Source organism: Xenopus tropicalis, chromosome 2, assembly GCF_000004195.4.
Source record: "Xenopus tropicalis strain Nigerian chromosome 2, UCB_Xtro_10.0, whole genome shotgun sequence".
NCBI classification, from domain to species: Eukaryota; Metazoa; Chordata; class Amphibia; order Anura; family Pipidae; genus Xenopus; species Xenopus tropicalis.
Genome location: NC_030678.2, coordinates 24,598,548 through 24,622,745, shown reverse-complemented (window position 1 = coordinate 24,622,745; position 24,198 = coordinate 24,598,548). Strand labels below are relative to the sequence as shown.

Below are 24,198 nucleotides of genomic sequence, written 5' to 3'. Positions count from 1 at the left end.
AAAGGGCAAAGAGCCATTACAATCCCTTACATGTATTATCTATGTACTTTTCTTACAGTAACACACAGCGCTATTGTAATCTTCATTTAGAGAAGAACAAAGGAATAACTGAAAATACTTTCAATTTTAGTAAAAAGGCTTACAACAAGCAAACATATGTTTTCATTTTTCAATTTGTTTCTTTGTAATTGCATTTAGTTAGTGGGATGATGGCATTCAAGTTTTTTTTTTTATAGACTGGAGGGCTTTGAATAACCTTTGAGATATCGTAAAACAACATATTGCGTATAAAATACTGTATCTCTTTTCTTCATTAAATAAAGAAGCAGCTTCATTTTTTTTTTTTTAGGAGTTGTCAACGTTGGAAAGAACAAGAGCAACCCTGCATGGAATGTAGACCTGAAAAACAAAATAGAGAAAGGAAAAAGTAGTTTTTAGATAACCTGGCCAACTAATCAGAATACATGATTTATGGTTTCTGCAAATGTATAAATGTAGGTTATGGTACCCACTTATCAGAACTATCAGTATATTTTTGGCAATCTCTATAGTGACATGGCCTGCATACATCCTGGGAATTAACATTAAACAATTCAAATGTACAATATTCAAGTTTGTACTGTATATTATGTATGCTATATTTGTATGTATATTACAATTTTTCAATGGCATATCTGTACATGTTATTTCTCTTGAAAGCAGTATCTGTCTGGCTGTTTACTCTCTCTGCACTGCTATTTCTATAGCACATGCGTATGCCATAAAAACACACAGAAAAATTACATTAGATTCAAATAAAGAACTTTTCCATTGTATTCACCAAAATAACTTTCCTACTGTACTTACCAAAAGTGAATGTGAACAACCATTGTAAGGTGAATGCTCTGTGAAAAATTCTGTTTTATGGTTTATTCTTTCATGCCCACCATATTCCGAAGCATCAGTATCCAGAGCGATCATAAACTTAAGAATCTATTAATTAAGGAGCATATCAATTTGACACAGAATTCTAAAAAAAAAATGAAGCCGTCTAAAGTTTAAAGATTACACATGCCCTTTCAATTCAGTTGTGTCCCCATTTAAAGCTTTCTACCTAAAAAATGTAAGCTCCATCATACTGAAATAAGACATTTTCTAAACATAAACAATAAGAAATACTCTACCATTTGTGAAATAAATCAAGTTACTCTTCGCTTTTCTCCTCTCAGCATCTTTCTCTCTTCATGTGGGTGTAAGGAAACTAATTTGGTTAGGCAGGTCTAAAACAGTCTTTGGGAGGGGTGCTTCTTTTAGCTAGAATGAGGGTCCCCAACAATTTTTTTACCTATAAGCCACCTTTAAAAACATAAAAAAAAGATGGAGAGCAACACAATCACGCAAAAAGCTCCTATGGATGCCAAATACTAGCTGTAATTGGCTATTGGTAGCCCCTATGTGAACTGGCAGCTAACAGGAGGCTCTGTTTGGCAATACATATGGTTTTTATGCAACCAAAACTTGCCAGCAATTAAAAAATAAGTACCTGCTTTGAAGCCACTGGGAGCAACATCTAAGGGGTTGGGAAGCTCTCTTTCAAAATCACCAGAAATCTCATCTCTCTATATGCAGGATTTGCCAGTTAATTTTGTTAGATTTTGTTTGTGCTGGAATCAGTTATTCAAGTTAGCTCTTATACATCTGCTAGAAAAGCAAACCCACCACCAAAAGATATATTAGGTCTAACTGTAAATAAAAATCATACTCCTAACAAAAGACAGATTGCTGTGAGAGGGATAGTGACAAATAACTTGGTTATTTCAGAAATGCTACAGAATTTGTAATTGATTGTACAGGTATGGGATCCTTTATCCGGAACCCAGTTATCCAGAAAGCTCATCTCCCATAGACTCCATCAAATAATTCAGAATTTTAAAACTGATTTCCTTTATCTATGTAGAAATAAAACAGTACCTAGTAATTGATCCCAACTAAGATATAAATAATCCTTATTGGATGCAAAACAATCCTGTTGGGTTTAATTAATGTTTTATTACGGAAAGACCCCTTATCCGGAATAAACTTGGTCCCGAGCATTTCGGAGGATAACGGGTCCTATACCTGTATTTAGAAATGTCTTTTTTCCCATATAGTGAAGCTTGTATTAAAATTTCATTTTCACAAGTTTCCTTGTAAGAATGCAAACAAAATAAATAAAATCACATGTGAATGAATTAAAAAGGGAAAAAAAGCCAAACAACAAAAAAAGCTCAAAAACTAAAAGCACAGAGCTTCCAGTCAAAAGCAGGCATATATATTTTAATTGCTGGCAATAGCAGCTTGCAGCCCTGAAGCACATTAATTTTATTCCAATTTAGAAATATCGCCCATCTGCTGTTCTCTGTTTTTATAATTGTCAATATAATATAACGGTTATGATCCTCCTGCTTTGTTCTAAAATCTATCTAGTCTCAAAATATTACTGGTCACAGATTACGTATACAGTTACATACCCTGGTTTTACGTTTTCCCACATTTTAATTTTTTTGGGACTCCCACCAATTTATAATGCATTTCAATGTGAATTCTTAATGATAATTTTACATAGTTTCCCTGGATTTTTCATAAAATTGTCCTTATGTTCCCAAAAATGGCTGTTTGCCCTCTATGATTGTTATTTGTCAGTAAGTTTCACTTCTAATTAGTCTGCACCTCATACATTCATGCAGATATCTTATTGCTATAGCTTTTTTAAACCACAAAAAAATCATATCAACTAAAACCACAAATGCCACGTAATGTATTAAAACAGCTTAATATAAAAAGCATGAAAAAAAAAAAAAAACCCCCACAAAAAAATAAATAATCGGAATATGTAAAAACCTTGAAATGCTTGTAAGAATTTTCTTGCTCATACAACCCGCCCCCCCCCCCCCCAACCTCTAAGGGCGAAGACACATGGGGCGATTAGTTGCCGCAACTTACTTAAAAGTAACAAACTGAATAAAGATTGTTCCAATTTGCCTAGGACAGCTCCCACTAACTTATACATCACCTCAACAGCTTTAAGGCTGATGCCACACGTGGCGTTTTTACTCTGCATATTTTCTAATTCTCTCAGCGGCTGAAAAACGCACTAAATCATCATCCATAGAAATAACTTGAAAAGACTCGAAGGAAACCACACAATGCGTAAATACGCTAGAAAACGCCTTACAACGGATTTTTCAAGTGTTTGCCGAAATACGCCGTTATTTGCATAGCAACCTATTCCTAGGTATACACAAAGGCAGCTGCCAGACCTAGCGGAAATACGTGGCGTTTTTTACTATTTCGCACTATTAGCACCATGGAAACGGGATTTGCTACGTCACCAGTACTAGGCTGAAAAACACCATAGTGAGGGGCTGTGTGGCTTGTGCAGCGTTTTTAGGCTGAGAAAATACGCAGCGTAAAAACGCCACGTGTGGCATCAGCCTAAGATGCTGAACCTTGTTTTATTTCCACTTCATAAATTACACACATTTCCCTATTTTCAAGTAATTTGCATAATAAGCAATTTTGATATTAAAAATACGATTCGTGAAAACAAACAAAATACAAAAGTTAGTAAATGAGCCCCATAGTGTCAAAGCATGCGTTCAGTTTTGCGTCTAATCTTTTTTTTGCCGGGTAACAGCACATTATGGTTGTAACGGCAAACATGCTGTAGTCTAAAATGAAGAAGCACCAAGAAGTACTGCATGCAGTTTTTGTTTTAAACGTTTGTAAAATAATGTGCGACTTTGACTAGTAGGAATAAATATTACATCTTAATTTCTCTCTCTACTTTGTAGTAATATGCATTAACAGATGGGAAGGTTGAAAGTATAGGTGAGGTGCACCGGCCTTCCCCACTGATTATATTGTAAAAAGTACAGTTTTGCAGACAGCCAAAGCTACATAGCTGTCTTGGCTAGGTCCACCCTTGCTAAATGCTGCCAACCTGATACAGCAGCTATGCTCCCTCTTCCTATAGGGCAAACAATTATTTAAATCCTAACTTGTTATACCAGATCTGCCCCCAATTGAACATTATACACTGTACATTTACAATTAGTACAAAAAGCATATCAGTTATCCATACGTCTGCATATCATTGACTCGTATATGGGGTGGCTGGTAGAATGTTATAGATAATGGCATAAATTATTGCTAAGGATTGAGGATTTATAATTTGCATTTCAATCATCTATTATTAATAGCATGAGATTTTCATTCTACTAATTTTAAAGGGATTGCTAATGAAGATGCCTCTTTCGTTGGCATTTGTAAATAATTGAAGTAATTGTACATCTTAGGAATAAGAGGGGGAAAAAATGATGTCAAGTGCCTGTGAACAGCTTTCAGGATATTAATAAAATATAGATTTCAAGGTCAGAAGATAGTCCTTTAACCAAAGCAACATCCCAATTCAAAGATATACCTGTACAGACAGCTTCTTCTTAAAAGTTTATATTTAGTTGTAACCACTGAAATTGTGCAGTGATGTTAATTTCTTTAATATACAGCCAGTTAAAGATATACAGTCATGGCCAAAATTGTTGGCACCCCAGAAGTTTTTCCAGAAATTCAAGTATTGCAAAAAGTATTGCAGTAACACATGTTTTCATACACATGTTTTTTCCCTTGTGTGTATTGGAACAGAATATTTGGTTGCACACCCTTTGCAAAAAATAACTGAAATCAGTCGCTTCCTATAACCATCAATAAGCTTCTTACACCTCTTACCGGGAATATTGGACCACTCTTCCTTTGCAAACTGCTCCAGGTCTCTCTTATTGGAAGGGTGCCTTTTCCCAACAGCAATTCTAAAATCTCTCCACAGATGCTCAATGGGATTTAGATCTGGACTCATTGCTGGCCACTTCAGAACTCTCCAGCGCTTTGTTGCCATCCATTTCTGGGTGCTTTTTGACGTATGTTTGGGGTCATTGTCCTGCTGAAGAGCCAAAATCTCGGATGCAAACCCAGCTTTGACACTGGGCTCTACAGTGCGACCCAAAATCCTTTGGTAATCCTCAGATTTCATGATGCCTTGCACACTCAAGGCACCCAGTGCCAGAGGCAGAATGATGTGTTTTACCATCTTGGTCTCATCTGTCCACAAGACGTTTTCCCAGAAGGATTGTGGCTTACTCAAGTACATTTTGGCAAACTGTAGTCTTGCTTTATGTCTGTGTGTCAGCAGTGGGGTCCTCCTGGGTCTCCTGCCATAGCGTTTCATTTAATTTAAATGTCGACGGATAGTTCTCGCTGACACTGATGCTCCCTGAGCCTGCAGGACAGCTTGAATTTCTTTGGAACTTGTTTGGGGCTGCTTATCCACCATCCTGACTATCCTGCGTTGCAACCTTTCCGCCCAGGAAGATTAGCTACAGTGCCATGCAAACTTCTTGATAATATTGCGCACTGTTGACAAAAGGCAAATCTAGATCTCTGGAGATGGACTTGTAACATTGAGATTGTTGATCCACAGTTTTGGTTCTCAAGTCCTCAGACCGTTATCTTCTCCTCTTTCTGTTGTCCATGCTTAGTGTGGCACACACAGACACACAATGCAAAGAATAAGTGAACTTCTCTCCTTTTTATCTGCTTTCAGGTGCGATATATATATTGCCCACACCTGTTACTTGCCCCATATTTGAAACAATCTTATTTATCCGCAATTTTGAAAGGGTGCCAATAATTTTGTCCAGCCCATTTTTGGAGTTTTGTGTGACATTATGTCCAATTTGCTTTTTTGTTCTGTTCCAATACACACAAAGGGAATAAACATGTGTATTGCAAAACATGTGTTACTGCAATACTTTTCTGTGAGAAATACTTGATTTTCTGGAAAAATTTCTGGGGTGCCAACAATTTTGGCCATGACTGTATGTCTAGGTATCTATTATTCAGAAGGCTTGGAATCTGGGGGTTTCCAGTTAAGGGGTCTTTTAGAAATTCCACTCTTCATTTGCAACTGGAACTTGGCTGCAACAACAAGAATCTGCACTAATGTTTTAAAACAAATTTATATGGTTACCTTCTTGACAAAGCCTATTATAGAATCTCTCCGTACAAATGGTCTAAGAGAACAATGCACTGTATACCATTCTTGCTTAATGAAACAGAAAACATCACTTTAACAGAATGCAATGATAGTTAGCAGATCAATTTGCTTTTTAACTCAATTAAAAAAAAGAACCATTGAATATTTAGAAGAGTCTTTATGTTCGTTATTAACGGACATACTTAAAATGCTATTTGCTTCTTTGCTAACAAAGTCTGCAATGTAATGCAGAAAGATGCATCATGGTTCTACCCCACAATAATAGGATGACCTTGCCGGCTAATGACAGACTTTGCGTACGTTTTCTAAAACAGGACAAAATTGCCTTTGCAAACGTTAAACCTTGCCTGACCTGTAATCCAATCTGTCCATAAATTATATATTTTAACTTTAGTTAAGCATATATCAAACATTTCTCTATATAGCGGGTGAATGCAGTTTAACCCCACATATTCTACCCTTTTTGTTTTTATTTTCTCTGTTTCAAAAGAAAAAAAAATATGCCCTGTGAGATTTTTTCAAAGCTTTAGATAAAAGAACTCTGGAAAATCAAACCTTGTAAAACAAGCATCAAATCGAATCTTCGAACCAGTTCATTTGCAAAATATATATAAAATCAGAACTCTGCTCATGAATATATGAAGTAATGTGTGCACATATTACAAAGGCAATTATGCATTTTGTGGTAAGTGAATTTGCCTACTTTATTTAATTTAGATTAAATGCTGCATTCCTGTACACCGACAGCTTGCCAGATAAGGGGTTCTCCAAAAATTCAGAGCACTAAGCTAAGATATATTTGAGAGCAAAACAGATCCATTGGCATGAGTTTAAGGGTTGGTACTCACTAGCAACACAGGTGGAACACAGCATGTTGCATTCCACACTTACATGCGCCCGAGTTAGTACAGCCCCATTAGAAAGAATGGGATAAGTTTCTTCCTGCGCTCCCCTGTTGTGGAATGCAGGAGAATGCCACCACAGGGAAGTACAGGAAGAAAGACTTGTGAGTACAAGCTCTAAAAGTTAAAGCTCCCACCTCTTTTCATTATTTCTGGACTAGGGAGAAAGCCTATAAACATTGGAGAAAAAAAATACAGTACATGCGCCGATACTTTCTACTATTACATATAATTAGATTGCATTTTAGACAAAAAAAAAAAAAAAAAGAAGTTTGTATTATTTCAAATATAAATAATCCAGTTCTAGGCTTTTAAAAATGTATAGGAAAGGTACATGTAAGAATGTTGCCTTGGTGATCTTTTTGCAACAATGCACAAATCCTGATGTGGAAGGCAACTTTCTTTTCCATGAATATATATACACATTTCAACAGTAAGTCAACAAATTTACAGTTGCATGTCTTTGTCACAAAATAATAATAATTTAGAGTCTGCTTTGTGCACGCCGACATTGCAGCATTATTATATAAAAGCTGCTGTAAAAATAGTTAAGTTGTCTACATTATTAACCATTGATTAAAACCATGGAAAACACAAGTTTTTGCAAAACCATTGGTGTCGAATTGGGTCCTTATCTACCCTTTATTTAAATACCGTCAACTAAAAAGATAACATTCATTCAGAAATGAGAATCCAGGGCTGTAAAAATATAGTTCAGTGCCTTCCCAATAAATAAAACATGCTAATAACTTTTTAATGCCGTCCTGTGCTTTCAGGCTATAGTCTACATGTCTGTCAGGAAATCCCTGGTCTAGAACCAGTGACGAGCTGTACTGGCTGCTGTCCCTTCAGTTTTAGCCAAAAAAGGCAGTGTTTGTGCTTGGCAGGTTATTTGAATTACTTTTTCCTCTTGTCTGTATTCCCTAGCACCACCTATGATCCAGCTGTAGGCAATAGTCTAATAAAGGGACTATTTAAGCCTGATTTCTTCCGTTACCTGCGCTGTCATTAGCCTTTCTGCTGTGACTAAGCCTCTAGTTCCTGCATCCTGAAGCCATTGACCCAGTTTCCTGCCCAAACCCACTATATTCCGACTCCCCAGTTTTGATCCTTGGCCTGATATTTATATTCTGCCACCTACCCTGACTTTCTGCCTGTCACGAACTGTGTTTTGCTTCCCGTCTGGCCAGACCACTTCCTGTACTTTGTTTTGCAGTCTTTTTTTTTTTAATTTACACTTTCTGCTAAGGTTCAGTTTTTTGGTTTATTAATTTCTTCGTTTAAATATGCAGTTTGTGCCAAGCCTCAAAATGTTTGCTAGTAGATACATTGGCTTGTCACAGTCATTTTCTGTCATTCTGACAACGTCTATACAACATAACCTGCCATCATATATTGCCTAAACTGCAAAGTGGGTAAAAGATGTCATTCTAAAGGGTTAGTTCCTAAAATATACTGCAAGCTAATCCCTCCATTATATAGAAAACCGGACATATTATTAACAGTAAGGTGGGCCAACTCCTTACCAACGCTATAGGTTATTACAGCTACAGATGTACAGTAAAACAAAATCACCCTTAATATGTTTATATATAATATCAACTTTTTTGTAATTTCAAAAACAAAAGTAAAACATTGCCTGGGAACACTCCCAACATGATACCTATATAGAGAGAACCCAAGTGAGTAAGTCGACTACTCAAAACAGCAACAAATAGGTGGATTAAGATACTAAAGGGCAGATTCTCAGGCATAGAGTTTTAAACTACCACCAGAGATACAACCAAATGGATTTAATCAATTTGATTAGCTCAGAATAGTCTGAGCAGAACATGAAATACAAGGGGAAGGGAAGAGACAAAAACAAACATGAGTGGAGCTGGAAGAACAGAAAATGGAGGAGGGCATACAAAAAAAAAAAAAAAAAAAAAAAAAAAAAGGTATGGTCAGGACACTGCAATGAGGTGCAGTGGAGGTACAGCCCAGCCTGTGTGTCTGTGTATCTACTAGTTTAGCAAGAGTAAATTTACTTAGCTTAATACAAGACTGATATGGTAAAAAAGTAAAATGCATGCACCACATCAGAGTTTTACAATATAAATGATATGCATTGATTGAATATGGCATGTTAATAGATGTAAGTTTTTTTGTCCTGTCGCGTTGAAAATAAAAAAATAAGAGAGTCTATAATGGGCTAAGGCAGTTACATAACTGCACTTCAAAGCCATCCACAAGTCTAGCCACTACAAAGCAACATCTATGCCTTCAGCAATCATGCTCGGGTGACTCGCTCAGATAACCTTATTTGCTCATTAGAAGAGCTTGGGCCAATTTGAAAATGTCAAAGAGACCAAATCTACATTTAAAATGCACATTTTACAACTTTATTAACATGTTTAAAATACCAGGTTGCACCATTCTAATTATGAAAATGTGTGTTTATATTTTTGATATATGGGCCAAGCAAATTCATGAAAAATATATATGCAAATAACTTCTATTTAGAAAATGTCTACTTTAACATATTTACTGCTAACTTGTACATGCTTGGGGTATTCCAGTTTATGCCACACTCTACCCCTAGCTTACATTCCTTTAAATCCCAGTGTGGTCATGGGTTTATTGCCAAGGGCATCCAACATAAGGAAGATTTTATAAAGGTCCCTCTTTTAGCCTCAAGAGCTCCCAAAACTCTTAAAATAGATCACCAAGTTACTACTAATCTTAGAGAGCCTAAAATACATACCTTATTTATTTTATACTTCCCCATTTATTCTCTTTTTTAACACAATATGTTATTTATATAAAATGACTCCATTGCATAGGATGCATTTACTAAAAAAAAAAAAGTTTTCAATCTACGTGGGAAATGTAGTGTACTTTTGTACACTGTGCAGCTGTTCATGTACATTCCAGATTATATTAAGATGTATAACTGTACCCTAAATACCCCCTTGTAACTGCCCAATATGCATCACATACAGTACATCAACAAATGTATTTCCAAACATAAGCCGAAAAGACCCATTTATTGCTGAAATGATCTAACACCGTCCCACTCTCTATTATGTATTTGAGAGGCCTTAAAAAGGTTACACAAGATCAGAAAGAGAAATCTCCAAAACATGGTTCAATGTCTGTATCACAAACCACACTTTCCTGCAGGATTCTTCTCCTAAATTCAACTTTATACATCCATGCTGAAATAGACCCTTGCTGTGGTTGGTTCAACCATACCTTCATCAAAATCCCCCCCAATGGTTAAGGTTGTAGAAACATTTAATGAATGACTAAAGACTTTTCCTTTCCTTTATAAGGAACATGCTTGAATGTTCCACGTGCATTCGATACAGTAGCATTAACAAATGATCCTGCTAAATAACATCAACAAAAACTTCAGAGAACTTGGCCATCATGTTTTGGATGACATTTTCTGCATACCAGAATGACTAATCAATATACACTATATATCAGCTGTGAGCAGGGCCCTCTTACTTACTGTATCAATTGATTTTTGTACATAATCTGTTTGATGTATACATGCACCTACTTTACAGCTCAGTGGAATATGTTGCCTTTATAAGAGTACTAAAAATATATATATCAATAAAAACAACGATAAAATCCCATATAAAAATCCATTAAAATATATATATAAAATTGATATTTAGAAAAGGATATTTCCCATGTGTGTTCACACCAACTCTGTAACCAGTAAAGCTTTTGTATGGATGGAAATTAAAAATGAAAAGAAGATTTGCCCTTTCAAATGCAATGATCTTATCATCCTCATGCTTTGCACTGATATAGGCCTAAAAAGAAAATAAAACAATTGTTAGCAAAACTTATTTTCTTTGTTACAACCAGAATTATATAAAAAAAAAGCTATTTTCAGCCTTTTCAACTAAAGCAATGTTGATATCGAGATAATGTACAATTCAGAAGAACAGGTAACCAATACATATTTTTTGTAACACATTTTATTAAAGAAATAATTGGGTAATAACAGGCACTAAGTTTGCCCAGGAACAGTAACCCATAGCAACCAATCAGTAGGCATTTACTGGTCACCTGTTTGAAACCAAAACATCTTATTGTTTGCTATGGGTTACAGCACCTAGGCAAACTTAGAGCAGGTAACTGTTTATCTGTAATCCATTGAAGGGTTATACTTATAATCAAACTGAACAGGAGTTCGATTTATACGTTTTTTTTTTTTTTTTTTTTTAGATTTACTTTCCCTACAGTTTAATTTCCAGCATTCACGTCCTTTCCTATAACGCAATATAACGTAATACAGTATATAGGCCAACATGCAGTTATTGAGTACCTTGTTAAGTATATTTCTTTGAATAAGATGGCCTTTCACACAATGTCTCATAATATCAACAGGTACCATTTGTGATTTTAAAAGATAAATGTGCAGTAAAAACCTTGTCAATAATATCTGTATCGTACCTGTGGTGCAGCAAGCCATCCAAACTTTTCTTCTAGTTTATTCATATCTCTATCAAAAGCATAGAGGAATCTATAGCGTAGCTGATTATCATCAATTAGATGAAACTGCCTCCTGGCATAATGGTAGCTTTCCCCATTTCCTTTCCTTGGGAAATCTAGCCATTCTGGATGCCCAAATTCATTACCTAAATGTGAACAGAAACACTGCTTAGCCTTTATTTTTTACAAAGCTAATGAAAACAAAAGCAGACTGAAACAATTGATGGCTTACAAGAATGACATAGAAGTTCTACACTAAAGGTGGCCATTTACCAAAGATTCAGATCTTTAGTGCTAAAAGTCATAGAAAAAAAGGTTGAGATTAACTATGCAACAAAAAGGCAAAAAATCCGAATCAGACAATTCACCAGCTAAAACTTGCTGAGATCATGTAGAAGTCAATGGCAGATTCCCTTCCCTGGATGCTTCAAAACTAGAGGTTTCAGATTTGACGCTTTTTGTTTTGTGCAACAATTTGAAAAAGTAGGGTTTTAGGTACAATAAGTCAAAAAAAGTCAGTTTCGCAAATTTTTTTCGTGAATGTTAGAGAAATGTTAGTTTGCCACAAATTATGCTTTTTTTTTTATTCCAATAGAGTATTAGTATATCTGCCCCTAAGGAATAGATTTACCAATGATCGTATGTTTTAATCAAAATGATGATGAATGGGCCTCGCCATAACTACAATTACCACGCATACAATTGAGATTAATGAAGCCCGCTTTATCGGTAGTTTCTATATATTTAGGTTGTGTTTAGTTGACACGCCGGTGGAGTTAGTAAACTACTTAAACCTTTGATTGGCAAGTCTACTACTATGGCAAGATTTTAAATAAATTCAAACTGTATCTACTTAAAAAAAAAAAAAAAAGTTTTGCGGTCAACAAGCTCATAAAAATACTTAAGTTTCCGGACAAGGGTTCCTATACAGACACTGGATATCAAGAAAGCTCTTGTGGGAAGGCCTTCTTCAAAAAAGACCATTTTAAATAAATCCAGTATCTTTTATGTTGGTAACTAAGCTGCATGAATCCATATTGGAGGTCTATTTATAGTTTAAATAATTTTTAAGAAGGCATAGTACGAAGACCGGAATTTCATTAAGATCCCTTATCTGGGAAGTCCCAAGCATTTTGGATAATATATTCTATACAAAACAATTTTAATACAATGTTACAAAATATCCTAAAATGGCAAATTTGCATTGAATCCAAATCTGCTTGATCTTAAGTCTAAGCACAGCTCTATCAGGCTGCTCCGATCCAAGGTGGGGAAAGGGAATGTGGACATCAGACTGTTGGTAGTGGTGTTGGGAAATACACTAACATGCTGGACTATTTTCAAATAACAAATGGAACAAAAAAAACAAAACAAAAACCATTGTCCAGATGTAGCAGCTTTTTATAGTACATCTAGCGCCCATGGCACAGTAGTCATTTCAGTGCAATATAGAGCATACTGTATCTACATATTTGTGTATTTGCTTTATTAATTAATCATGTTACAGGTCACATTCTCTGTTCTTTTAGATAATATCTAATACCATGTGTGTAAGCCTCTGTTTCTTTAAATCCTATATAATATCAGCATAAATATCAGAGGCTGGAAGCAATGCTTAAGATAAGCGAGTTAGGAACTCCATGGAGAAATGAGTATGTTTTAGCCTTACATTTCCTCAATAAATAGCAACAGTGAAGCATGGATAATTGAGGAAATATCTAAGCAGACACACCACTGAGATTTTCTTTCCTGTAATTAATTTTAAGTTGCTTTTTGTAAAACTCTAAGCTATATAATGATAAAGAAACTCGATTGAACAAGTGATGCAAGGTAAAACAATAGGGTGCTAATAGGAAAAAGAACAATGTTATTACCAGAACATTTGCTCATCTGAAGACCACAGATAAGTTTGCCTGACACTTTAAAAGGGGTTGTTAATATTAAGTATGGCGTATTCAGCAGAATTCTTAAGGGCATATTTACTAAAACTAAATTTGTATATATTTTTTAAAAATTTTTATTTTATTTTAAAATCCGAATAAACTCATTTCCACAAATGTCGTACATTTACTAAAATGAAAGTCTGTGCAGGAAAAGTCGTGAAAATTCCAAATCCAAAAATCCAGTGACAAAAAAAAAAAAAAAATTCAAAGCAAAAGGATCCTTCAGGGAAGGGATGGGGCATCTGCTATTGACTTGGCTTTAGCTGGCGAATTGTCGGATTCGGATTTTTAGCAGTTTTGATGCACAGTAAATCTCAGAAAAAGCCGCAACATCTAAATATCTTTAAATACTCTTTTTTACAGTATTTTCACTACAATCAGCTGTAATTTTCATGATTTGAATAAAATGAAACCGTAAAGGCTAACTCCATCTCAAAAGGTTCTGCCAATCATTTAAGCTGGGGGAGGATTTAGGAGAAGCGTTGACATAGGTATAATTTTTTTTACAAGAACAAAACTGAATGGAGATGTACTTACTGAATAATTTACGTTAAAAATAATAGAGCAAAAGTAACAAAAAATCTAGGGGCAGATTTATAAATTTTTGCCATTATTCTTTTTTTTCTCTTCATTGCATAAAAATCTGTCCATCAAATCCCACATTAATCCTGGAAATGGAGTTTCCCAGTGTTGGTAAATGAGCACCATTTAACTCCGTGTGATCATGTGTCACCAAAGAATGGGGGACATGTACAAGCTGTAGGCTTAAAACAAAAACATATGCAAAACCTTGGGCATATTCATAGGGCAAGATCCGGAAAGAGCCGAAGCCACCCTAGTTAAGAAGATAAAACGTGCACCAATTAAAGAGGTCTAGAAAAGGAGCAGAACAATATAAGTGTGTGGTTTTGGGGATACAAGTAAAGGCTCTTATGGAGAACAACTATGAGTAGACTTTCAGGGCAAGCACTTCTTGTGCAAAAAGCAAATTAAAGCAATCACTGGATGATGCTTATTTTTAGCCATTATGTAGGATAGTCTAATTATTTATATTATGTGCCAAGTGAACTTAAAGATCCACAACATTTTCACTTTTTCTTTGTCCCTTTGTATGGTAGAATGGAAATACTAATAGTGTAAAAGAATTACAATCCCTTTCCGATTCCCTCCAAACCTGCTGGCTCATCTTGCAAATTTAGCCACACCGCAATTTACACTCACTAATAAAATCATAAAAGGTTTTACGTGTGCTTCAAATTGTTGGGTGTGCATAGCTTAAAGGAACAAAGGGGATGGGGGTGATGATGTGATGGTGACCCATTACATTGGGTGTGGAAATGTGATGTCAATGGGTCTGAGAGGGCAGACCTATGACATTGACTGAGCGATGAGGTCACATTCACATGAATGATTTTTTAATTATATATACACATTCTTTTCAAAATGGTACTTTTAAAGCAGAAAAAATTCCTATTCCTAAAGCTTTCAACCAAAACTCAAGCACTATGAACAGTGTAATCAGCAGTACTCTTTTAAATTGATGCTGTAGTGACATTGGTCTGAAATGCAGAACTGTATATGAATATTACAAAAGGTCACTATGCTCAGAAAAACAATAATTACCCTTAGAAATATTATTTTATCATCGGACAAACAAAGAAAATGTAAAGCACCAAAAAAAAAACAAACAATTGTAACACGCTTTTTCCTTTGTAGATTGTCACCTTTACACTCAATTTTAGGCTTGAAAAGAGACTGTATTGCAAGAACATACAGACATAAATCATTCGAGACCAGGCTAAAAACCCCTGCCACAGCTATGAGCTTGTATGTTAAGCAAGCAACAGTCTTTGACAACTCATGCATTTCCTTCGATATGCACTTACATAACCATACTTCATTGTAGGTATGTTTTCTATGTTGTGAGACTTGCACCAAGTGTTATATTGTTAACTTTGCAATAAAAAACATGACAAGGTATTGTGGTCAGATTAGGCCAATGTCCAGACTGGTTTTCATATGGATCTTGTTGAATATGGGCTTTATTTTTGTTGCCCACCCATACAGGCTAGTGATAGACTTCATAAGAACTTGCAGTGAAGTTTGAGGGTGGTAGCACCATACTGTGAATCAGCAGACATATGGCACATGAATAGATCAGAAAGAGTTTTGTACCTGCAATTATGAGTAGAATTTTGAGGAGCTAAACATGCGCTAATTTACCAGCAACACACTTTACAAGCTTACTTGCAATTGACTGCCATACAAGTGAATCATGAGATGGTTATTCAAGTCACCTGCCCACTTTAGCAACTAATTCCTGTAGGGACACAATATTTGGCATTGTTTCACATGCCATTACCCTACCAGGGCAAGTGCAGAATGGGTCTACATATAGTATTACCAAAACAACTTTTACAAATATAAATAAGTGCAATGTTCAGTGTATGCTCCTCACTTCAGATACCTTGTGTCCCAGGTCAAATAAAGTTCAATAAATTACTCCAAAGTGGTCGCTCAGGAGGAAGCCGGAAGTGGCGAAACGCGTCAGCGGTGAGAGAGGACACAGAGGAGGAGCACTATACAGGGCAGGACTGCTGAACCCAGGAACGACACTGCAGGTCGTGGACAGGGAAAGAAAAAGGAGCAGCCACCTGATCCATACCAGTGACTCCTGACACGCGCATCCTATACTCTGTGAGTGTATTGGGAAGTTTTATTTCTATTAAAAGTATTTACGTTTTTACACATATGGCGTATGCATTTATCCCACAGTAAATGCACAGAAGAGGAGGGGAAACGGAAAGGTCGTGGAATTAACCTAAAGTTGCTAAAGTTGGAAATTTACCTATGTGAAGTGGTTCCTAACACTGCCTGAAATTAAGAGGTGGGAAAGCAGAGAGTTGTGAGCTACAAGCGAACCAATTGGATGCCATATAAACCCAAGGGGGCCTGTAAGTAGATTGGCAATCGGAAAGGGATATCACAACTGGGCACAAATAAGTAAAAGTCATCACTGGTGTTAAAAAGCACATGAGAGTGCACATTGTGAAGTAATAACAGTATTATACTATATTTGTATATATATATATATATATATATATATATATATATATATATATATATATATTTGTATATATATATATATATATATATATATATATATATATATATATATATATATATATATATTATATATATATATATATATATTTTTTTTTTTTTTTTTTATATTTATTGAACTCTACCTATAGTATACCTATACAATGTCACAACTGGAGCCCATATTGCACCACAAATTAACATCTTCCAGCAAATTTATAACAAAAACACACATGGGTAGCGTCACTCTGTCACCCACTCTTATTGTTCCGGCAAGGGAAGAGAATTGGCAAAAATCACTTTTTGCCAATATATAGCATTAAATATGTGTGCACAGTTTACATCCTGGGAAGGCAGGGATGTAAAGGTCTTAAAGGTGCAGTAACAGTTATTTTTTTTTTATACAATTCATAAATACATCTGTCCATCCGTTGATCACAGAGATCAATACCGTTTCCCAAGAGACAGTGGAAGTAATTTATCATTTCACTTCTAATTTTCTTGTCAGTGGGAACTATACCAGAATAATAGGAAGTGTTGAGGACATATTAAATTGCTTTCTTCCAGGCTACGGAATCAGTTAACATTTCCTCTGTTCACATTTGTGTTATCCTTGGTAAACTGGGGATTACTGCTTTTGATTACACGTTAGATACATATTTTATTTTATTAAAAAAAAAATGTTTCGTGGCTTCACAATCTAAGAGTTTACAAGGGTCTACTTGCATAATAAAGATCCACTCTAGAAGACAAGACAATGTTAGATTTACTGGATTCAGGATCAGAAGAAATATGAAACAAAGCCTATAAAAATCCTGGGAAGCATATAAATGTTGAGTTTAAGATGAAAAAATGGGTACATTGCTCTAAAAATATTTGAATTGTATTTTGTTGTCCTAAAATTTGGCAGGAAATGTACCAATATTCAGCAACTGACACTAGCCATTTTTAAATGGACTTCCTTTATCACCCCAGTGCTTTAAACTATTGTCTACAAGGCTCTCTTATAGCTTACACAAGTGTACAATTACTGTATTTCTTTAAAGGGTATCACAGATGCATTTGCTCAAAGATTATTTTGACTTACAGATATATCTCAGCACCATGGCATAAATATGCTAATACAGATATGGGTTTTATTATCTAGAATGTTTTTTTCACAACACAGAACACCATGCCTTAAAGCTGCTAAAAAAGTAAACTGTAAAAGAAAAAAAAAAAAATCTTAATAGGATTATTTTGCTATCAACATGGATCCATGTCAGTTAACACCAAGTCAAAGGGGGGCATTTACAAATGCACAATTTTTTTTTAGGTTCTGGTTTTGTGTTGCCGAAAATCCGATTTTGTTGCAGGGAAAAAAAAAAAAAAAAACCATCCCACAAAACCATGCAAAAATTATGCCAGCTAAAACTTGTTGAGATCACGTAGAAGTCAATGGCAGATCTCCCGCAAACAATTGGAATGCCTTTCTATGTTTTGTGGTTTCAGGTTCTTTTGACAATGGCTTTTATTCATCAATACAAAAAAATTGCAGTTTGTGTGACTTTTGTTCGTGCTTTTTTAATTCAGATTTTTTGTGGAAATGAGTCTAGGCATGGTTTTAAAGCAATATAAAAAAAAAAAAAAAAAAAGCAATGAAAAAATCTGAATGTTAACAAATTCCCACTAAATAACAAATAACAAAAAAGCAAGTCAGTCAAAAACAAAATTGTTTATTTAAATTGAACCATATAGGAAATATAGAGACTAATGGCCACAAATTTTGGCACTGTCGGCTATACCTTACAGAGCAGGGGTAGGATACCTGTACCTTATGGAGCAAGGAATGCAAGCCTTACTGTATGTATAAAATGGCCACTAATCAAAGAAGGGTTAGGTTATCAGGGCTGACAGATTTAGACACTTCTTGAATCTTTTAAAGAAATCCATACTTGAGCTCTGGCCACACTTCATTTCTCAATTTAATTAAGCAGACAAGCACCAGAATTCCAAAATTGTCTCTTCTTAGAAGTAGATATATATATAAAAAAAAAAAATTATTAAAAAAACTAAACTTCACATACCTGACATCTTGTTAGGAGCTAGACATGTTTAAGGGAAACTTATTATAGAAAGGACTACCCAAAATGTTAAACTTTTGTCAGTTCTAATTAACATTTTTGTAGTACTGTTCCTACCTACGTCCTTCTGAGCATTTTATATGGAGCATCTATATTAGACAGATTTTGCTGATGGATTTAACTCATGGAGGCATCTGCTGTGTACATATTTATTTGAAAATGGCAGATATGAATTACATTTAAGAAATAGTTCAGAGACCCCTATGAAAAAGAATTAGGACCAACGCTTATGAATAAATAAAAACATTTGCTTTTGTGAAGGTCTGATGTTAAAGTGTGTTTTATCCCAAATACTGAATATCATTTAGATTTAAGAGTTGTCCACCTTTGAGACAATTTGCAATTAGTCCTCATTTTTTATTATTTGTTTTCCACATGGACATGAAAATCATTCAAGCTCAGAAAAAAAAGTCTGAATCCTTATTCCTTGCAATTTACAGGAGGGATTCATGATTTTCAGAACTTCTGGTAAGCTCTAACACCCCAGAATGCAAAATAGCATTTGACTGCTCAAAAAATGTTATGTAGCAGAAGCCCTCTGATTAAAAGACCTGTTAAAAAAAGTATGCAAGGCATTGTAGAAAAGGGAGTATTAGCTGAAGAAGAGTAAATTTCAAGTCAGAACTAGCAGCACAGCCAGCTGCAGGAAAAATAATGAATGCAACAATTTGATTGGTTGCCATGGGTTACTGCCCATGGGCAAATTTGCCCAGTGTTGATCTATGACCCCCAATGGTTTTTTTTGTAAATTACAGTTACAAATACAGTAACTTGAAACTTTTGAAAATGGGTTATAAAAATATTGAAAAGTTGTGTAGAAATGCATTTTATTCACTATGCAGAAACCAATTTTGCGTGCATTTCAACAAATATGGCTATCGTAACTGAAATGGCCAATCTTGCTTAGAACAGTACCCACCTATGAAATTGAGATAGCCTTCACCTCCAAGACCATGAGTAATCAGGCGTAGCATTTTATGGAGCTGAATTCCACGATCAATAACAGGAGTTAAGGGCGACATTACACTCATGTTTGTGTACATCTCTGCATCCATTAACCAAAATGCTAAAGTCTTATCTCCAACAAGTGCCTACAAATATAAATGTTTGAGAAAATATCTGCTGCAACATTTGTAAACAAAAATCAATCACACACATACATCAGATAAAGACTGAACATTTTTCTTCTTGTCCCTAATAAATAAACCTGTTTCTGGTTTGAATCCAGTCTTTAATGTGAGTTGAAACTAACGGGACAAAAAAATGTTGGCAAATTTTAACCCACAATAACCAGAAACTCTAGAGGAAACCTAGGGCTATAAGCTACTTCCTCCTAAATATAAGTTCCTACCAGTTTACTACAAGGTAGAAAATAAAAGCGATAATATGACTGGTTGCTATAAGCAATCAAACTAGTGTAATTTAGTATGACTACCTCTTGTGTGCTCTATTTAAAAGAATCATGCTTTATTAGCCTGTTATGAACTATACACTGTTCATTACATTTGAATGGTCACCTACAAGTCAGAAAACAAAACGCAAAAATCTGATTGGTTGCTATGGGCAACATCAATGGTGATGTTTGTCTCCTAAGTTAATAAATAAACCTCTGTATGTACTGTTTGTGTGTGTCTGGGTCCGCCTATGTGTCTATGTCTGTCTGAGAGGACGTACAGTATATAAACAGCAAATAGTTACAGAATGTATCTCTACAGTTCTGATAAGTATCTAATGGTCCCATAAAGCAAATTTGTCCCTGCATTCTACACCTCACAACAAAAGATTCTCTATTAGAGGAAAAGGTGGAATTAAGCAATTTGCTGAAGGTTATAAGAAATTGACACAACAATGAACTCTAGGGGAGCTGTGCCTCTTCTGACATTACAAAGCCGAGTTACAATACCAATTTTGTACAAAATGACTAATGATCAACAATTCGGTAAACTAGGTTCACTGAATTACAAAGGGTATACTAATTCATAAGAAATACAAGGAAAAATAGTTAAATAAAACACTTTTATTTAACCTAAAACATAGCAAAATGAAGTCTAACGCTGTGCTACTAAGAAAGGAAGAGCAACAACAATAGCTTTACCTGATCATGGCTTTCTGCATAGGCAATACATTTCTCATTATATCGTCTGTTGGTTAGGGTGTGCACTATATTACCCATGTCCCATTCTTCATCCTTCAGCTCTTTTAAGATCTGAGATAATAGAAATAAATATCAGTCATTGGCCTGAACAAAAAATAAATAAATACATTTATAATATATATATTATAGATACAAACCGGATTTAAAAAAAGTTGGGACACTAAACAAATTGTGAATAAAAACTGAACGCAATGATGTGGAGGTGCCAACTTCTAATATTTTCTTCAGAATAGAACATAAATCACGGAACAAAAGTTTAAACTGAGAAAATGTACCATTTTAAGGGAAAAATATGTTGATTCAGAATTTCATGGTGTCAACAAATCCCAAAAAAGTTGGGACAAGTAGCAATAAGAGGCTGGAAAAAGTAAATTTGAGCATAACGAAGAGCTGGAAGACCAAATAACACTAATTAGGTCAATTGGCAACATGATTGGGTATAAAAAGAGCTTCTCAGAGTGGCAGTGTCTCTCAGAAGCCAAGATGGGTAGAGGATCACCAATTCCCACAATGTTGCGCAGAAAGATAGTGGAGCAATATCAGAAAGGTGTAACCCAGCGAAAAATTGCAAAGATTTTGCATCTATCATCATCAACTGTGCATAACATCATCCGAAAATTCAGAGAATCTGGAACAATCTCTGTGCGTAAGGGTCAAGGCCGTAAAACTATACTGGATGCCTGTGATCTCCGGGCCCTTAAACGACACTGCACCACAAACAGGAATGCTACTGTAAAGGAAATCACAGAATGGGCTCAGGAATACTTCCAGAATCCATTGTCAGTGAACACAATCCACCGTGCCATCCGCCGTTGCCAGCTGAAACTCTACAGTGCAAAGAAGAAGCCATTTCTAAGCAAGATCCACAAGCTCAAGCCAGGGATCATTTAAAATGGAGTGTGGCAAAATGGAAGACTGTTCTGTGGTCAGACGAGTCACGATTTGAAGTTCTTTTTGGAAATCTGAGACGCCATGTCATCCGGACCAAAGAGGACTAGGACAACCAAAGTTGTTATCAACGCTCAGTTCAGAAGCCTGCATCTCTGATGGTATGGGGTTGCATGAGTGCGTGTGTCATGGGCAGCTTGCATGTCTGGAAAGGCAGCATCAATGCAGAAAAATATATTCAGGTTCTAGAACAACATATGCTCCCATCCAGACGTCATCTCTTTCAGGGAAGACCCTGTATTTTTCAACAAGATAATGCCAGACCACATTCTGCATCAATCACAACATCATGGCTGCGTAGGAGAAGGATCCGGGTACTGAAATGGCTAGTCTGCAGTCCAGATCTTTCACCTATAGAGAACATTTGGCGCATCATAAAGAGGAAGGTGCGACAAAGAAGGCCCAAGACGATTGAACAGTTAGAGGCCTGTATTAGACAAGAATGGGAGAGCATTCCTATTCCTAAACTTGAGAAACTGGTCTTCTCGGTCCCCAGACGTCTGTTGAGTGTTGTAAGAAGGGGAGATGCCACACAGTGGTGAAAATGGCCTTGTCCCAACTTTTTGGGGATTTGTTGACACCATGAAATTCTGAATATTTTCCCCTTAAAATGGTACATTTTCTCAGTTATATATATATATATATATATATCTGCTCCACTGACGGCACTCACCAATCGCAGGCCACGCGCCGGGTGCTCACCAAAAATATTCACATAGCTGCAGTAGAAAGCACTCACGGCTTCAATTGTTCAAAAGTATCAAAAAAGTTTTATTGCTCCACACTCACATCGACGCGTTTCCATCCACAAAGGGCCGTCCTTTGTGGATCGTCGTCAGGATATATATAGTCTTGCAAAGAATCGGCACTCACCAGTATCGGGCACAGGCTGGGTGCTGACAAAAATTATACATCAAACTCAACAGTAGAAAGCACTCACAGCTACAGCATCAATCAGGTCAGTGATTTATTTCAGCATACCATCTACGCGTTTCGATCACCACAGGATCGTCATCAGGATGCTGAAATAAATCACTGACCTGATTGATGCTGTAGCTGTGAGTGCTTTCTACTGTTGAGTTTGAGATAGATATATATATATCTATATATCTATATATCTATAGATCTATAGATCTATATATCTATAGATCTATCTATATATATATCTATATATCTATTATATATAATATAGGATATTTTTTGAAGATTAAAACGTTACTTTTATTTAAGCATACGGTTAAAACAGGCCAATGTTTCGGTCTCCTCCTAAGACCATTATCAAGACCATATATTAATATATATAGTATATGTATGAATATTTTGAACCAGCTGTATCTAAATACTGTGTAAACTTGAAATTCATCCACTTATGTTTTGTTTGTTTCTATACAAATATACTTAATAACAGAAAAAAATTATCCCAGTCTTAGGGCTCCAAGCTTGCCAGTCTTTGCAGAAATATTTAGGCCTAAGTGATCATTTAAGGCAGCATTCACTGGTTCTCTTCCCTAGCTGTGCTGCCGTGTGTCTTGGGGGTGGACAGGGAAAGTGCACTTACTTATTAGGGCTCATTAAAAATGCAAAGTGTAAAAAGCCACAATTGATCTTTTTTTTTCTACTTTGAAAACGGTGTGGGGCAATGCGCAAATAGCTGCAGGCCTCTGCACTCCACTTTGAAATACAGAGACCTGCCTCTCCCTTCCCTAATACTGCTCTGACTGTTAGTCAGCAATATATATTAGTGAGGGGCAGGCAGGGGGAGGCACCTAGGCATCACATACCTTAACACATCGTTCAAAGGGGATATTAGGACAAGGCTTGGCTGCACCTTTGAAGGGGAAATTAGGACAGGGCTTGGCTGCACCTCCTGATGCTGCTCTCTGCAGATAGCACTGGATTTTTGATACAGTGCTTAAAGAGAAATAGCAGCATAACAAGTTTCCGATAACGGATCTCATACCCGTAATAAGATAACACGTCTACATTTTGGTGTCATTGTCCATTAAAAGTTTTCGATAATCAGAAGAAAAGTCTGCAATCTACCTTACTATCTATCACATAATACTCAGGGGTTAATGAAATTGCTATCTTAATCTTTCTGGATTGTGTATCAGAATCCTTTTGTGCGGATTTGTGCCAATAGTGAATTTTACTTGAATGTTTTTTAAATTTAGAATATTGATATGCATGGTCACGTTTGATTACATGCTAGGTAACATGACTTACCTGAATCCATTTGTCAGGCACAGCCATCGCCAGTCGATAATCAAATCCAGTACCACCTTGAGATATAGGGCAGCAAAGTGCTGGCATTCCCGACACATCCTAGACAAAGAATAAAAATAAATAAAATGTGCATATGTCCTTCTAAAACAAAGGCCGCTACCATTATATTAGAAACACTTTGCTGTTGTCACTTATAAGGCTATCCATTTTCTTGAAATATGTTTATTATTTG

The 24,198-nt window shown here is 35.8% G+C and overlaps 1 protein-coding gene across 1 annotated transcript in view; it reads right to left on the bottom strand.

Moving 5' to 3' along the window:
- Positions 1-334: 334 nt before the first annotated feature.
- Positions 335-24,198, bottom strand: part of gbe1 (glucan (1,4-alpha-), branching enzyme 1) — a 49,549-nt gene continuing 25,685 nt past the window's right edge. Inside the window, exons 10-16 of the mRNA XM_012957959.3 lie at positions 23,967-24,065; positions 20,733-20,843; positions 19,557-19,728; positions 11,431-11,615; positions 10,654-10,784; positions 847-964; positions 335-399 (exon numbers count right to left, since the gene is read on the bottom strand). Of these exons, the coding sequence (XP_012813413.2) occupies positions 346-399; positions 847-964; positions 10,654-10,784; positions 11,431-11,615; positions 19,557-19,728; positions 20,733-20,843; positions 23,967-24,065 (870 nt within the window). The 3' untranslated portion in view covers positions 335-345. The remainder of the gene's footprint in view (positions 400-846; positions 965-10,653; positions 10,785-11,430; positions 11,616-19,556; positions 19,729-20,732; positions 20,844-23,966; positions 24,066-24,198) is intronic.